We start from the raw sequence: 16,527 nt of genomic DNA on the forward strand, positions 1-16,527 counted from the left end.
TGCAATGATCACGCAATCCCGATAGTTTTTATACGATCTTCGAAATCCGGAGTGACAATTAACACCATTTACATTAACACGTACATGTTCCATGAAAATAACATAGGACACTGGTAAACGATTTATTTCCCGTCAGAAACCCGATCAAACGTATGCGACTGTCGATCAACATATGTTAATATTTAATGAAACGGAGGTTGATCACTGATCGCCAATTTGCGGTAATACCGCGACGACCGCGAGAAGATCGCATGAAAAATCATGTTGACCGCGATGGCCTTTTCAATATTCTTCAGCAGCCGTAAAAGTCGAACGGCAATTTTCGATCGATCGTTTGAGCATACAATTATATTGCGCGCGCGATTTTAATCCGCTTGTCAAGGTTTAAATGTCAAACTGTTGAGTCCGAATCCCTCGGTGCATATTTCGAATGTTGCGCGAGTGATAGACACGGAGGAAGTACAACGATAATGGGATGACAATGTGAACAGACACAGAGAGAAAGAGAGAGAGAGAGAGAGAGAGAGAGAGAGAGAGAGAGAGAGAGAAGGAGAGAGCAAGTGGAAAAAGAAGAGGAGATACGAATATCACGGTATTGCGAGGGTGCACGTCCGTTGTTTAATCGGGGGAAAAAACGGGGATACGAGCGACGCGTTACGAGACATCTCATTGATCCGGGGACGAAATTTTACGCATTGACGGTTTCGTGGCCATGACTCGGTGAATAAAAGCGCGGCTGGACAAAATAGTGCCGCGGTATCGGTGTCGAACCCGCGACGATCCCGGGTTTGCGTGGATGCGAAGGATAAAGGAGAAAGAGGGGGCGGAAGGGTGCGGTAGACATGTTAGAGCCGAAGTGACAAGTCTCACCTTGTCTGAGGGTATGTTGCGAGAACTCATTTTAGATGATGCCGAGAGGGTGTCGTCACGAATCCAGAGGCTGTCTGTGACCTGACCCAAAGACGTGATCACGAATGGCACAGGTATTAACAAACGGCGGCAGCAGCAATAAAACCAATGTCGCACTTAATTTACGGAAAACACACTCACGCACTGCCTGCTCACTATTCCGAGACCATCTCGGCCCGAACCCTTGCTGCCCGATCACTCACTCCAACACCTGTCGTTACTTGTACATGTCGGGCGCGAAGTATTTGGGTAACATCTTGCGGATAACGAACGGAATACGCTCTCTACGTTTGTACCGCACGCACCCACCGTCCCAGTCCCAGAGCCAAACACATAAAATGGCGAACCCGAGACGATGTAGCCTCCTGGCCAAGCTTCGGTCACAGAGTACGTGATGGACTAGTCGATCCCGTTCGATGCTCTCGACAGGTGGCAGTGGGAGAACCGTTCTCAGCGTTGTCCTCGGCAGATTTCGGAACCGTTCGTGCCAGTGGCGTTCTCGTAGTTCAATCACAGACTGCGTACGCGGTCGGATGCAAAACTCCCACGCGCTTCTAGTGTATCTGTTCATGGTGCGCATGCGCGGGAAAAATATGATCTATGAATCAAGCACAAACTTCAAATTCGTAACAGACGTTGCACGCGGCGCAGTTTTCTTGCTACGGTTCTAAATTACCGACCCTATACCCGGTTCAACGAGAATTGGCCAGAACTAGAAACAGTTGTACGCGAACGACGCGATCGAAACGTAATTAAAAATTTTAAGTACATTCGAAAGTACAAATTAAGGTACGAAGAACTTTATTTCTATATTTAATTCATCTATTTATTACATATACATACAACATTTATTCTGATTCTGTGGTCGAACTGTCAGAATTTAAATGAAATATACGCGATTCAGTCAATAACTTGAACAGTGTGTAAAACCATTGCAATATTGCCGAGCTGCTTAAACTCGTGAACTATCAATAATATTGAGCACGATGCCGAAAGGATACGGATTTAGGGAATATATTTCCTATGGATTTGCAGTGTAGTTTATTTAAAGAATGTTACAAAGAAAAATATTCAAGAGCTCTTGAAAAAGATCTAATGACTTCTACATGTGTACAAGAGATGGAAACACGAATATTGAAGATTCTAATCAAGTTTCCGATCTAGTCAGTCACAATTTGCACATGTGGATGAAGCTTACTGAGAGTGCTGTATAGATGTGAGAGTGTTTCAACGGGGATGTATTATAAACTGATTTTTCAGAATTGCATAGAAATTAAAAAAACGTATTATTCTAAATCTATAATTCAAAACGTTAATTATTAAAAATATATATTATTTTATGTTTCTTTATTAAAAATAAGACGAAGCATTAATATTATACAAACTTGTAAATTAAACAAGTTTCATATTATTTTGTTTATATAGTTGTTCCTGCATAATTTGTATAATTAATAATACGTATTAATTAATAATAATAAATAATAATACGTATTTCTTGAACAATTTTATTATTTTATTGTTATGACCCCTTGAACAAGTGAATAAATATTGATTCCAATTATCGTATTGTGAACGGTACCTTATGTTAGTGGTGCATTAATTTATCGCATAACCTCGTCGGTCATTTCGGAGTTTTGACAGTTCGCGAATGATAGATTACATTGCTTTCACATTGACTCATATGTGATTTGAGAATTATGTATAAAATTATATATTTCATGTGTATTTGACGCACAATGCAATATCTGTGATAAACATTTTACAAAAGTAGATAAAAAAATGTCCGCAATTATAGATGATAAAGTGGTCGCAGGAGCACAATCCGCAAATGTTGTCAAAGAAGATCCCATTGTTGCTCTGACGGTATATGCATACAAATTTAATTTCAATATTTGTTTATTAAAATTTATCCATTCATTCTATCTTATGATGTTTCTTCGAATCTTTATAGGAGAAAGTAAATGCACTATATTTTTTTCGAGACCATTATTTTGAAAATCGTCCTATCGAAGAAGCAATTAAAAAGAATGGTGACATAGAAAAAGAAATGAAAGACACATTAAATAAGTTTGACGAATGCAAAGGATATGAAATCGATGGGTCACGAGCAAGATACTACTATCTAAAAGGAAAGGCCTTAAATGTTACAGAATGTTTTATACCTCAAGCAGAAGAACTATTAACTAAAGCAGTAAAGTTAGAGCCTAATTTAATCGAAGCATGGAATGAATTAGGTGAATGTTATTGGAAGAATGATGATATTCAACAAGCAAAAAATTGTTTTGTTGGTGCTTTACGCCATGTAATACATTCATACATTATATACTTTTTTATTTTTTAGTCATATGCATTGGAATTACAAGATAATAATCTATTTTGCAGGGTAGAAATAAAGTATCTTTACGAAGTCTATCTATGGTTCTTAGACAGGAACCAGTTTCTAATACCGAGCAACGAATACAAAATATACAACAGGGAATGGAGTATGCGAAAGAAGCAGTTAGTCTAGACACAACAGATGGTATTTCCTGGGCAATTTTAGGAAATGCCTATTTGTCTTCCTTTTTTACAGTAGCACAAAATCCTGCAACGTTACGTTGTTGCATTTCAGCTTACCTGCAAGCAGTAAGTTGATGCACTAATGCATCCATAATTTTCCAATTGTATCGTTTAACAGTGTAAAAAATTTAATTTCAGGAAAAAGATATTGTAGCTGGAAGTAATTCTCATTTATTTCATAATAAAGCAGTGGTGGGTATTTTATAGTCTTTAAATATTCCATACAAATTAAAATTTTTACTTATGTAGATAAATAATTATATTAGGCTTTAAAATATCAAGAAGAGTATTGTGCAGCATTGAAGTCATTTGAAAGAGCAATGTTATTAGATCCAATATGGGACACGCCACGCACTAAAAGAGATGAATTATTACAATATTTAAAAGATGTACAAAATTTAGTAAACAATAATGGAAGAGTAAAACCAAAGAGATTGTACCAAATGATACGGGTATCTAAAATTCTTAAAAAATTATGATTTTCATATATTCTATACATTATGTGCATTCCATTGTTTAAGATTGTAGAAAATTTAGTAAGCTTAATGTATGACTTTGGTACATATACATATTTATAGGTTTCTGATTAACTGTAGGCATTGGATGTTAAACATTTGGGACCATACAAAGGTGGCTCTTTCACATCTGGTCAAAAAACTGTGAAATTAGAATTAACAATGCTGAAAGATTTAACTGCTGGAGTTAATCCAGAAAAGGTGGTATTCGGTAAAGTAGTATGTTGGATACAAGATACTGATTGCGTACCTTTGTAAGTGTATTCTGTATTGTTTAAAGAAAAAAGGTAATTAATAAGAAATAGTATTTATTATCTTAATTAATAAATACACAACTTTGCAGCGCTTTTTGTCTTGTCGACGAGGAGAAAACATGTATAGCTGTAACAGTATATAATCTGGCTAAGGGTCGTGGAGTTACTGTAGGAGATTCTGTGGCTCTTCCTGAACCTTTTGTTATCCACCAAAAGTTTTCTTACCTTAACAATGTAGGTGTAACAAAAGAACACATTGTTGGGGTACTAAAGTTAGAAGTAATTCTTATGTTTCTTTTTTTTTTTTCAGGACTTCGATTTCAAGTCTATACGAGTTGAAACTCCAGTTATATTGGTTGTCAATGGCAGAAAACTAGGTAGAGAGCAGCAAGCCTCTGCGAAATTCCATACTTTTAAAAAGACGGATTGAGCACAAATTTTCAAAAATTAATAGTGAGACACAGTCGACACTCAGCTATTTCTGTAACTTCAATGTGAATGAGTGACGACGGCTGATACGACATTTGAATTTTAAACTCAAGTATTATTACATTCATAGAATTAGATTATCTTACCACAGTCAATATTGTCGAGGATTGGAATATATTTACTTGTATTGTTGAGCGTTTGCTTTGGAAAATATCGTTCAAGTTGCAGACAATTAAATTTTTAAAGACGTTTTACATAGTTTGTTTTCTACATGATAGTTCACATCACGTAAGTATTGTTACGTTTTGTTTATGATATGTTAACTCGCGAACAAATCTCAAGGACCTGAAATCTTTTACACGAAATATCATTTGAATGATTCTTTTATTCGCAATATGGCGCCATTTTATTTTTGGTAATAAATCATTTTATCTGTAAGATTTTATCAAAAACAATAAAGTAAGGTTCTCAGGTCCCATCTTTTAAGTGTCGATTATATTATAATTTATACAAAGTACAGTTGAATTATACATATAAAAATACTGATTTCACGATAGACTTTCGTGCACTTTTCAATCACGAAATAACGTTCTCTTCAATGCTATCAGTATAAAACATCTTATCAAATTTATTTTGTGCTCTCACTACTTTTATCGAAGCTAGTTTGTTGTACGAGGGGAGACGAGAAAAACGTTCAACGTAGTCTAACACATGACATTTCATTTTCAATTAAACTAACTTAACCGTATAAGTTTCATTCATCAGTCATCTCATCGTGCCAATCAAATCAATTTCGACTATGTAAGGGAATTACACGCTAACATTCCCTTTACTCGTACTCAGTATTTTGAATGATTTGTTTAAATTCTACTAGAAACGTCCATGACTTCGTAAATCTCAAATCACGTTCCGCGTACATATTTACTTTCACATGAATTGGTTCGTCGACCAAACTTCACCTAACTCGAGAAGAATAGTCAAACTCAACACAAAAAAGAGAAAAAGATCGCGAGGTCTTGTTTCTTTGTCTATCGTATTACCCTCCGGGATAACCGAATGAAAGCGAAACAAATATGTACTCTCTAGAACATAACAGTAACTTCAAGAAACAAGACGTCGCTTATTTTTCAGTCAAGACACTTTTGCGAAAAATGCTTGTGATATATTTAAAACGTTTGTATAAAAATGTTTTCTATTATCGATTATAATAATAAATACTTATTTATAACAACACGACAGTTGGGCCGTTTCTCTCCTACATCCTAGTATCCGTTCGACGGAAAACGATAGTGAACTTTCGAAGTGGATCTCGATTCCCGACGATCCGGAGCTGTGATCATCATCGAGCTGCAGATGACCGGTACTCACTGGAAGTCATTGACACGTCCTTCACCGTTTGCTCCGTATCGCAAACACGTGGACGCGTAGTGCTTCCGTGCGCGGATCAAATCACGCGAGTGGAACGAAGCCGCCACCGACTGTTTCCTCTCGTATCGTTTCTTCCCACGTTAGGTACAGGTCCTCACATATTCACTTCCCATAACTTAAAGTAATTGTCGATCACCTCGAGGAACCATTCGCGGCGCTGTGTGTCGTTGAAGATCGGAGCAAGCGTTCGCAGCTGCAGCTGCAACAGTGCCTCGTTGCCCAGAAGCTCGTCGAGCTGCTTCAACAGCATCGCGTCTCCGTGCAGTTTCAGTAAGCTGGCGTGTGAAAATATGTAATATTGATTACGGAGCCGTTCCACCGCCCATGCTTCAACTGTGCGGTTTCCACTCGCCGCTTGGATCACGCCGATGTGCTCGGCGTACCACGGCGAGAAGTAATTACTTAACTCGAGATTCGAGAAGTTCGCTACCCCACGTGTCTTCAAACGCTCCTTTATGCGCAGATAGGCTTGCGGGGTGTAGACGAATACCTGGAACATCAATTTTATTTATTATTCATTATCTGTAGGAAAGACAGAGGAGCGTATCTAAGGAGAAATGGCTCGAGCTATGCAGGGGTAGACGAGACGACCCCCCGGGACGCGGCCGGCCACCGCCATTCCTGGTGGCCGGCCAGGCGAGGGGGAGCCGCGGTTGTGTTCGTTAAGAGTTCCCGTGGCTCCCGCAGTAATCGCCAGCGCCCTTGGCCGCCGTGGGGGTTTTAGCGGGTCAAACCTCGCACTACCCCCGTCCCGCCCCCCCGGGCGGGGCGGGGGTGTCTGGCCAGCAGATTTTCCGCACGGAAAAAAAAATAAAAAAAAAAGGGTAGAGGAGACGAGAAGGGAAGGAAACGATATAGTGGATAAATTAAGAATGAGTGCGTTAAGATAATCTCGTAAAATAAAATCACATTTCTAGCCATCAGACTGAATAAATACATGAATAAATAATAACATTATTATTTGCAGTCTCTAGCACCACGCCAATTTTGAAATGTTGGGAAAGAGCATTTTATAAACAATAAAAATTAAATACAGAAATAGACATAGGAATGCAGACATTTTTTAGATGTATCACTTTTTTGTGTCGTCATTAAACTAGAATTTTATGTATTTATATGTAGCGACCATCAGCACATGGCACCATGGACGATGGCCGTACAAATTCCCAACGAAAGATTTATAACACTAGCAAATAGCGAAAGCTATTTTTGAGAAAACCGTCCCAACGCGTACTCACAGTACTAACGAGAAAGCATGTTTCCGGTACTTTAGTAACTTTCGTTCTCGGTCTCAATAGCTAATGCTGGTATCATAAATCCCGAGATTTCCGAAGGGCCCGCGGACCGAGGCCCAACGGCCCACAGCTGGCTCGCAGCGGACCCGCGACCGGCCGCATCACGCGTCGAACAGGCCCGGAGGAAGTTCTGTTACAGCGCTAATAAATTTGCAGTCACGCAAAAGTCGTAAAAAAAGGACGCGACCCGATTGGTCAGCACGCTGCACAGCACTGACCAATTAGGAAAATTCGAGACGAACAGCCTCGGTATAAAAGCGAGAGAAAAATAAGATGTAGACACTCTTGCTGACGACTTAGCTGATAAATAAGAAGTTGATAAATAATCAAGGGTGATATAAAAAAACAGCAAAAATGCTATAAGAATTTAAGATAACTTAAAGTATTTAAATTCTGTTTCCGTGATTGTTACAGAAAGCTTTCATTTTGCATAAATATCATCACTTTTACAGAACGAAGCCATTTTGACATGATTTATTGTGTACACGCTTCTGTGAATAGATTCATTTTTCTTCAACACAATAGTTGCTTTAAATACTTGTACCGTGTTTGAGTCATTAGGACATCGTAAATTTCTCATTACAATTTCAAATCGATTGTAGATTAGCACATTGATTGCTATATCTAGATTTGAAAATAAATCTGTACGCTTGTCATTTCCATGTCATTCAAGTTTCTTCGATTCTGTAGAATTTTTATCGTTACCTTTTAACAATCAACTTGCTAATAAGTTAATATTGTTATTTCTTTACTTCGAATACAGTCATCGAAGAACCGATGATGAATACAATGTAAAAATTCATAATCGTTGTAAACTCATTTTTGTCACGTACTTGCGACTTCGTGCTGCAGTCTAATGCAAAAAAAGCATTCAAAGTACTAACTATAATATAAGTATCCATTAGCACCAAGTATTGCGAATAGTCTTAGAACGACTTGCTCGAGGATATGCTGAAGCAATAAATTTCAAGTACCTATCAATCTCGTCTCTTTCATAAGACGTTTAAGGATATAAAGTGATCATTATCACGTGCAGGAATAAATAACTACGCTGGCTTTGAGAGAAGATCCGCGTCGAATACAAGAAAATTATCGTAAAATCCAACATTTCCACAATATCTGTCCCTGTTGACAAGGACATATATAATTAAGAAAATATCGGGCTCTTAAGCTACACCGTCGTGAATTTCAATTAGGTAACTTATGTAACCCTCGCCGAACTCGAGTGCGATGATGCAAAGTATTGCAGACGCTATAAACCGAGCGCAACACCTATCGGGATCGTTTGGCGATGGAAGATAAACACTTCGATTCACAATTCGCATTTCATTTAAATCATGTTGCGCAATGTTTTGTGCAATCACGTCGACGCTCTTTCCAAACGACGGCGAGCAAAAATTAAACATTCTGACTAAATTAGTGTTCAAACTTTGTAGAGAACTAATTTAGTTCGTATATACAGCTTAGTCCGTGTAATTGTTAAATATTATGGTTTTAGAAATTGAAAATTATGAGAGAGTCGTGCTTAAGGCTTACCGATTGCAAAACAATACGTAAGACATTCGCAATGGTATGTGTTTGGAAACAAGAGACCCGAGACACACGTTGATATATAACCCCTTGCCTTACAATTCAATTCCAAGGTTCTTTATTCAATCTCTGTATTATTCTTTATTCGTTTCAAAGGTATATGGAGAGTTTCTGTAAAAAACATTTGGGATCCAAAAATGTATGACGTCAGCAAAACGTCAAGTTTGAATTCGAAACCTATGACATCTCCAAGATATTATTTGACGACCACCGAGTTAAAATAGCCAATCGTTTGTAAAATAGTAGTTCTGGACTCTCAAATGTAAATAAAATTAGAGAAACAAAGATATAAATTATGTACATTCTATTTCCATAGAGCAAGATTAATAAAAAGAAATCCGAAAATTAAAATTGCAAGCACTCGTTTCTTGCAAAGCCATAACATGTTATTAAATCTCCTCTTTATACGTTTATTAATATTTTCAATTAATACTTTTGAAGATCATATTCACCTGTTTACATTCAAAATTAACTCTTTTGCAGGTCTATTTATCTTTTCATAGATCAAATTCATCCTTCTGCAAATAAAATTCATTTCAACAGTTATCTGTGAAACTTACATTCAATTATTTTAATTTAATATGCATTTTGTCACAAACAATTTTATTACAAATAAGTGAATTTGATTTGCAATAAGTTGAATGGAACCTGTAAAAGGAGTAATTTAAAGTACAAAACAGTGAATATGATCTACAAGAGAATTAAATTAGGATGCGAAACCTGTATTATCCGAACATTCTCATGTCATTCTGTTTAACCTTTTGACTGCTAAAGATGCATACACAGGGTGGCCCACAAAGTACTGATAATAAAAATCAATATTTCGGAAACATAAAGAGATAAATTTACTGTTATTTATATTTAATATTACAAAATATTTAATACTATAAATTAACAATATAGTGTTTATCATCATTTGGCACTGCGACCCACTCTGTATACATTCACGGATTTCAATCAATGAATACGAAAGACGTATATGTACACCCTCGGATTCTATCAATATATACGGAAGAAGTAAATATGTATACGTTCTCTAAATTTTTAAGCAATTTTAATTAAATTTAATTGCGCTTTTGTTATGCGCAACAGTCAGCCACAGCGACTTACTTGAAAACATCACATGTATATACACATGTATATTGACATATTGAGAGATCCATGCGAGATCGTGTCACAACCAAAGGGTTATCTCGGACAATCAAAGTTCCGCTACATCCAAAATTTCCCATTCCAACAATTCATGTAACCCCCGCCCGTTGAATTTGAAACGAACTGTAACGAACCCACAGACTCGCGCGAGCGTTTCCCGAGCGCTAGTAAGAAAACCCAAAGGACTCGAACATGCTCGATCCGATCCGGTGCGAATGCATTACCAGATGGCAATGATCGGATACCCGGCCTCACCTGGTACAAAGAATTGCCCGTCACGAAGGAAGCGATGTAGTGCGAGCCGAAGTTTTTGATGAATCGGACAACGCTGGCGGTGTCGCCGACCGTGACGTTCTTCGTTTCCCTGTAGACGGCCTCGTCGAGGATCATCGACTCCGCCGTGCCAGCCAGCTTCTGATTCTCCCGGAACCTGGCGACGCGCACCAGCACGTAACAATGCTCGCCGGTGATGAAGGAGGCGTTGATGCCCAGATGCCGAGCGATGGCAGCCTTCGACCAGCTGCCGGTGAACGCCCGCCACGGTCTCTCGAGCCTCTCGAACGTGAAGTCCCGGAAGTAGGCCTGCAGAAGCTGCCGGATGCTGTCGCAGAACTCCATGTGGAAGTCGCCGTCGAAGAACGCGGTCTGCTGGCGTTGCCTGTTCGCCGCCGGGACCGGGTTCGTGAAAACGTCCAACGTCGGCTCCCGGAATATCCAGGTGTCGGTGTCGTTTCTGGGCAACACTCTCATGCTGATGCTCAGGTAGCCGTATCGGCTGAAGATATTTACGGCGCCGCCGAGACGAGGCCCCTGCGACCCGTCGCTGACCCGTGTTCCCACCAACAACGCGAGTATCCACGCCAGGACCAAGAATCGCGCTCGCGACCACATCTCTCGCGGCTGCCTGTGGCGGTACCACCTGGAACAAGAAAGAGCTTGCTTTCAAACTGGTATAGGATGTTTTCACGCAATCTGTTAACCGTGACCACCTCCCGGACCCGTTGATCCACGGTGTCCCGCGGCCTTACGTGCCTCGCCGATAATCTAACTTGCTCCTCCAACGGCTATCGCGCGAACGTTAAGCTGCTATAAATCTTAAAGTTGCTTGATCGAGCGTACAGTGTTGGGAACAGTGTTGATTGTAGATAGAGTTCCTTGAAATAAATCTCTTGTGGCTGGCTAAAAGACGTATCGAGGCGTTGATGTATTGAGACACGATCGGTTCCTTATTATTATTACGAGTAGAAGGCGGATTTTATGCATTTGCGAGGATAATTATTGAAGGATTTAGAATTACTGTCGTATTAGATTCACCTTGTTACAATTATTAACACATTGCGGACGGCTCACGAGATATCTCGTTTTTAGCAAATTGAACGTTGCGGACGGGTCACGAGATATCTCGTTTTCATGTTTTTTTTATTTAATCGGCAACAAGCCGCAAATATTTCTGTTACGTAACCATGGTAACGAAGCCTCCCGCATTCCTAAGTAATTTTAGCGAAACAAATGAATCATTCCAAGCATGTAGAAATGATCAGTCATTATAGCCACTCTAAATCAATATTCAAATTTGTATAATAATTAATAGTTAAAATGTAAAAAATCTTATATAATAAACAGATATATAAACTATGTATATATAGTATTATTTAAGAATACTAAATGCAAATTAGAAATGTGCGTATCCGCTTCCTGTTACTTGCCAAGCATGTTTTTGGAGCGTTCGAAAATGTGCGGTCTTTGAGGGCGTGTTGAACGCGCAGAGCCCCGTCCGCAATGTGTTAAGAAAAGAAATAGGCGTGTGTGTTTGTGTGTGCGTGTGTGTGTAGCTTCTGTAACTTGCTATTAATAAAGACAATTTTCAGTTCGCTAAGAAATCTGTAGTCTGATAACAAGCTATAATGATTACATAAATGTAGAAATTAAAAAATATCTCAATTTTTGAAATTAAAATAAATTAAACAACTTCTATTACGCAGCTTCGCAGATACAATAAAACGATGACATTTTCGTTGCAACTCTTTTTTAACATCGATTCAGATATTTCATGGAAATATTGAAACCTTTTCAAGAGCTGTTTTCATCGTTTTACACTCATCGTTTAAAAAAAAAAACGGTTGTATGAATAGATATAACTTACTTAATTTTTGCAAAATTTCTTAACGTTTCGATTTTACAAGCGTACCTTGTAAATAGGAATGTTATTTTAGGTGAGAGTAAGCAAAGGTAAAAGGTCAAGCAACCGAAGGGGCAGAATCAATAGGAGCTTCTCTTTCATTTACGAATAGTTTCGCAGCCACGAAGAGAACCTTACGACAAGATGTTAATAATAAAGACAATACTGTCCAAGAATTACCCCTCTTTAACACATATCTACCGAAGATGAAATGCACAACACTCTCCTTGGAATCCTGATTATTGGTTGCGAACCATCACTCCGATAACGACAGTCACACCCGGCTAATCAGTGGTGAAATGATCATTACCGAGAGAGAAGCATATCCGCCGCGTGGCTATCCCAACGAGACACCTTCCACGATATCAGATGACCGAAGACGGTTCTTTCGTAAAGGGAGATGCGTTCTCCGCTCCGAGTTCACAGTGTCTGTCGGCGCCTGGCGATTGCACGCGTGCATACGCGATGCAACTCGCTGCCGGTAGATAGCCCCGAGTAATCTCGTTTTGTAGGTCTAGGTGGTACGTTCTCGAGGCACTTGCACGAGGCAGCATGCGACCTTCATCCCCACCTGATCGCCTGACGGACGAACACCTTGGTCTATCAACGTTCTCCCTGGTCACCCCTCGGAGAAAGGATTCGCACGGAGTAAGACGAAGTCCCGGCCGATAGAGGACCTTCAGCAGTCCCCTTGGTCCCGAAATCCCGGGTGCTCGGAAGAAGTTGCTAATGTTGTTCGACCCTTTCCCAAGGCAGCGGTCTGCACGATACGTTCGATCGCGTGCAGGCGAGTCCGTACATCTTGATAAACGTCCGGGTGACGCGATTGATTGCTATGCACGTCGACTGCGATTTATGTGCCAGTCAGTGTTAACGGTATTGCTTGAAGTGGACTGTGTCCATCCGGTCGCGGTGTTCATTCAGACGCGTGTGTCCAAAAGCGCATATAACTTCGCCTATTTCCGTATCACCTTTCGCGCGAGTCATGCGATGCAGATCGGATAATTTTTTTGTCCGAGTCCATTAATATCCCATTAGAATAGTCGAGGGTGAGCTATTTAAGTTCCTCGCGGTCTCTTTTCCCGCGGAGACGCGTTCCAAGATCAAGGTTCCGGAGCAACCATCGCTGAACGACGCCGCTAACGCGTGCACCGCGCAACCATACGAAGGTTGCCCCGGGCCCTTGGACATCTTCCAGCCTGGCAATCGTCCTGGCGTCGCAATTGTTTCACATCGTTGCGCCGCTGCTGCGGGTACACCGCCGCTCGGCGATTACTTGTTGAGCATGGTTTTTCTGTCTCGGAGACCCCCGAGAATTACACGGCTGCCTCGGTCAGTGGTTTCGCTGGATAGGTTTGCGGTAATCGTTGCCACTTCCCGCACTGGAGTCCGTGATCCGAATATCGTCGCGAAACATTGTCTATTTGCACCTCGTTTTGCGAGGCCTTTACCGATTTAGCAACCGATGACGGTATTATATACTATCCCACTTGTACTTATAATAGTATACTGCGGATCTTTTTGTGCAAGATGAAAATGTTGTGCATCAATTTGTAAGAAACAGTAATTGCGTAAACATTTATTCCCGTCTTGAATCATTTTAATGAGTTACAAATGATATGGACCGTTTATTTTGAAAGTGGTGTAAGTCCTTTTTTAAAAAAAAAATGAGATATGACGTAATTTATGCTTCATTTAGTGTACACTTTTTGTTTATAACTAGTTAGTAGTTAATATCTTAAAAATGCCAATGCTTTGTTCAATTTAAAATTGACCGGTAAAAGAAATTGCGTAACCATTGATTATGAAAGTGGTGTAAATCCAATTTCACAATTGGCTTCACAATTGTTTTATTTGCTATTTATATTGTTTTATTTTCGTGCCAAAAGTTACTATTTTAGATTACTTATTTTATTTTCCTCGAACAATGGATAATTTCATATTCACATCAGATAGTGATATAGGTAAGAAGAAATAGTAAATCAATGTTATTTTATGACAATTGAAAATAGTTATTTTATTTTATTTTAAATAAATTTACACGGGGAAATAAGACCCATGAATATAAATAAAAGAATAATCTTAGAATCGGAGGATGAAGATAATTCTACTATGAAAAATAAAAAAGATTAATGAAGTGTAAAAAGAGAAGAAGAGTTATAGAGATAGAATATTCATCAGATGAGGATATTGTTACTGAGAACTTGGATTCTGTAAAAGAAAATAAAGGAAAATATACGCAACGAATAAACAAAATTAAGCGAAATGCCGGACAAGAGTACTTTACAGAAAAAGGAAAATTCATTCCAGCAAAAAAAGAAAGTGATATTTGTTATTTCAAAATTGATATTAAATGATATTTACAATTGACTAATTATGAAAGTGGTGTAAGTCCATTTGCAGCCTGGAAATTGTATATTATTTTAGTTAAATTCGTCTAAAAGAAATTTATATAATCAAATTACATATTGATAAATTAGTACAAACATTCCCAGACTTTACATAATTAACCTATATTTTTTAATTGTCAGATCTGCTAACATTCAATTTTCTCGAAACGAAAGAAAGTGGACTTGCACCACTTTCAAAATAAACGGTCCATATAATCGAATCGATTTTGTATAATAGTGTCACTGTTTTGTGTGTCAGTCATTCGTGAAATGCATTAAGTCCGTAAGCTATTTATTAGTGTTATTGTTACTACTATTATTTTCCATTATTCTTATTGTTGGTATTATGTCTACGCTCGAGATAACAACATCATATCATAACTGCGTTTACGTTTTGTACATTTCAGCTTAAATTGAAGTACTTCATTGGGTGAAATAAAAATTGTACAGCAAATTTATGTGGCATACGTTACTATTCCAACATTCTTACGTCTTGCGAATCTTAATAAAATTAAGCAATTGTAATTGACTGGCGAAGAAATTAATTCTTGAAAATTAAATTTTAAGTAACTCTGTTACCCACATGCGAGCGTCGCGGCGGTCAAAGTATTCATAGCGTTATTATGATATACTTTTTGAATAGTGCAATTATGATACACCTTATTAATAATATAAACAGGACAAATTTGGTTAATAATATAATTATGATACATTCTTCAAAAAGTTACTTCCAAATAGATTCTTACCATTCAAATTTTCGCGAAGTCACGTATACATACCATGCCGGTCAAAATGACCGATCTCCAATTTTTATTTTCGAATTGTTGAAATTGCGAAGACCTCTCTTACGAAACGATTGAATAAATTCCTTTGTTCACGCTTACATTCCAATAAAAATGGCGAAAAGTCTAAGTAAATTCTGTCCTGTCATTGTTATAAAATAACACACGTTAGTCACTTTTAGTTAGGTTAAGAGAGTGTTAAAACAATTCTCCGTTTCCCGAGGTTTTCTTATCATATACAGGCAGTCCCAAAATTAAGCTGTTTCCGGGAAATGAGGGATTCCTGAGATCATTTGAAGTAACTTTTTCCTTGGCGAAAATGCAATCCGGGGCTCCGTTTACGAGTTATTAATGAAAAACAGCGACCAATGAGAGCCGAGATCAGCTGGTGCGAGACGGCCGAGCCAATGAGGAGAACTGGGCTCCGTGCACTCGTTGGCTAATTCGCCTCGCGCAAGTCGAGCTCGCCTCTCATTGGTCAGTGTTTTTCGTTAATAACTCGTAAACAAAGCCGCGGATTGCATTTTCGCTAAGGAAAAAGTTACTTCGAATAACCTCAGGAACCTCTTATTTCCTGGAAATTCCATAATTTTGGGCACCCTGTAGATCCAGGAAAATATCAGAATCTTTCGAAACGCACACTCAACAAAGTCTTTCTATTTTCGCTCAAACAGAATTCAATTTAGGCGACCGCGTACTTGCGGTATAATTAAATAAGTGAACCGTATTATAATAATATAATAATAATATTAATGATATTATTATAATATTATAATATTATTATTAATATTATTATTATAATATTATAATATTATTATTATAATATTATAATATTATAATAATATCATTAATATTATTAATAAAAGGATATTATATTAATATTATTATATTATTATAATAATATTAATATAATATCCTTTTTTTACTTAAACGATGCGCGACGTTATCGACAGATTCGAACAATGTTCGCAGCAATATTTGAGAATAAAAGGCTGAAACCAAAATATGTCTTGGCAATTACTCCGATCATGTCAAGAACTAGCTG

General features: G+C 38.3%; 3 protein-coding genes across 6 annotated transcripts in view; 1 reads left to right on the plus strand and 2 right to left on the minus strand.

Moving 5' to 3' along the window:
- Positions 1-1,419, minus strand: part of UBL3 (ubiquitin like 3) — a 274,931-nt gene extending 273,512 nt beyond the window's left edge. The window contains exon 1 of one of the 2 annotated variants that reach the window (XM_033470974.2): positions 871-1,410. In XM_033470974.2, the coding sequence (XP_033326865.1) occupies positions 871-900 (30 nt within the window). In that variant the 5' untranslated portion in view covers positions 901-1,410. Of the gene's footprint in view, positions 1-870 lie in introns of both variants that reach the window. The other variant, XM_033470972.2, reaches the window with a different exon arrangement.
- A 1,041-nt stretch (positions 1,420-2,460) lies between these two features.
- LOC117220730 (tetratricopeptide repeat protein 5) lies at positions 2,461-5,899 on the plus strand. The gene is made up of 8 exons (XM_033470978.2): positions 2,461-2,772; positions 2,861-3,211; positions 3,292-3,534; positions 3,607-3,660; positions 3,735-3,920; positions 4,065-4,237; positions 4,327-4,471; positions 4,548-5,899. The coding sequence occupies exons 1-8, from the start codon at positions 2,689-2,691 to the stop codon at positions 4,665-4,667; spliced, it is 1,356 nt and encodes a 451-aa protein (XP_033326869.1). The 5' UTR covers positions 2,461-2,688; the 3' UTR covers positions 4,668-5,899.
- Positions 4,275-16,527, minus strand: part of tsl (membrane-attack complex domain containing protein torso-like) — a 65,893-nt gene continuing 53,640 nt past the window's right edge. For 2 of the 3 annotated variants that reach the window (XM_033470981.2, XM_033470979.2), the window contains exons 2-3: positions 10,387-11,050; positions 4,275-6,584 (exon numbers count right to left, since the gene is read on the minus strand). In XM_033470981.2, the coding sequence (XP_033326872.1) occupies positions 6,189-6,584; positions 10,387-11,022 (1,032 nt within the window). In that variant the 5' untranslated portion in view covers positions 11,023-11,050 and the 3' untranslated portion in view covers positions 4,275-6,188. Of the gene's footprint in view, positions 6,585-10,386; positions 11,051-12,620; positions 12,779-16,527 lie in introns of those variants that run through there. The other variant, XM_033470980.2, reaches the window with a different exon arrangement.

The sequence above is a fragment of the Megalopta genalis genome, chromosome 9, assembly GCF_051020955.1.
Source record: "Megalopta genalis isolate 19385.01 chromosome 9, iyMegGena1_principal, whole genome shotgun sequence".
NCBI classification, from domain to species: Eukaryota; Metazoa; Arthropoda; class Insecta; order Hymenoptera; family Halictidae; genus Megalopta; species Megalopta genalis.

What these genes read in the sequence shown, in the direction of transcription:
- LOC117220730 (XM_033470978.2), top strand. Translation starts at nt 2,689, where the DNA reads ATGTCCGCAATTATAGATGATAAAGTGGTCGCAGGAGCACAATCCGCA. An exon ending in TTTCAGCTTACCTGCAAGCA is followed by an intron (nt 3,535 to 3,606) that starts GTAAGTTGATGC and finishes ATTTAATTTCAG; the next exon opens with GAAAAAGATATTGTAGCTGG. An exon ending in TATTTCATAATAAAGCAGTG is followed by an intron (nt 3,661 to 3,734) that starts GTGGGTATTTTA and finishes TAATTATATTAG; the next exon opens with GCTTTAAAATATCAAGAAGA.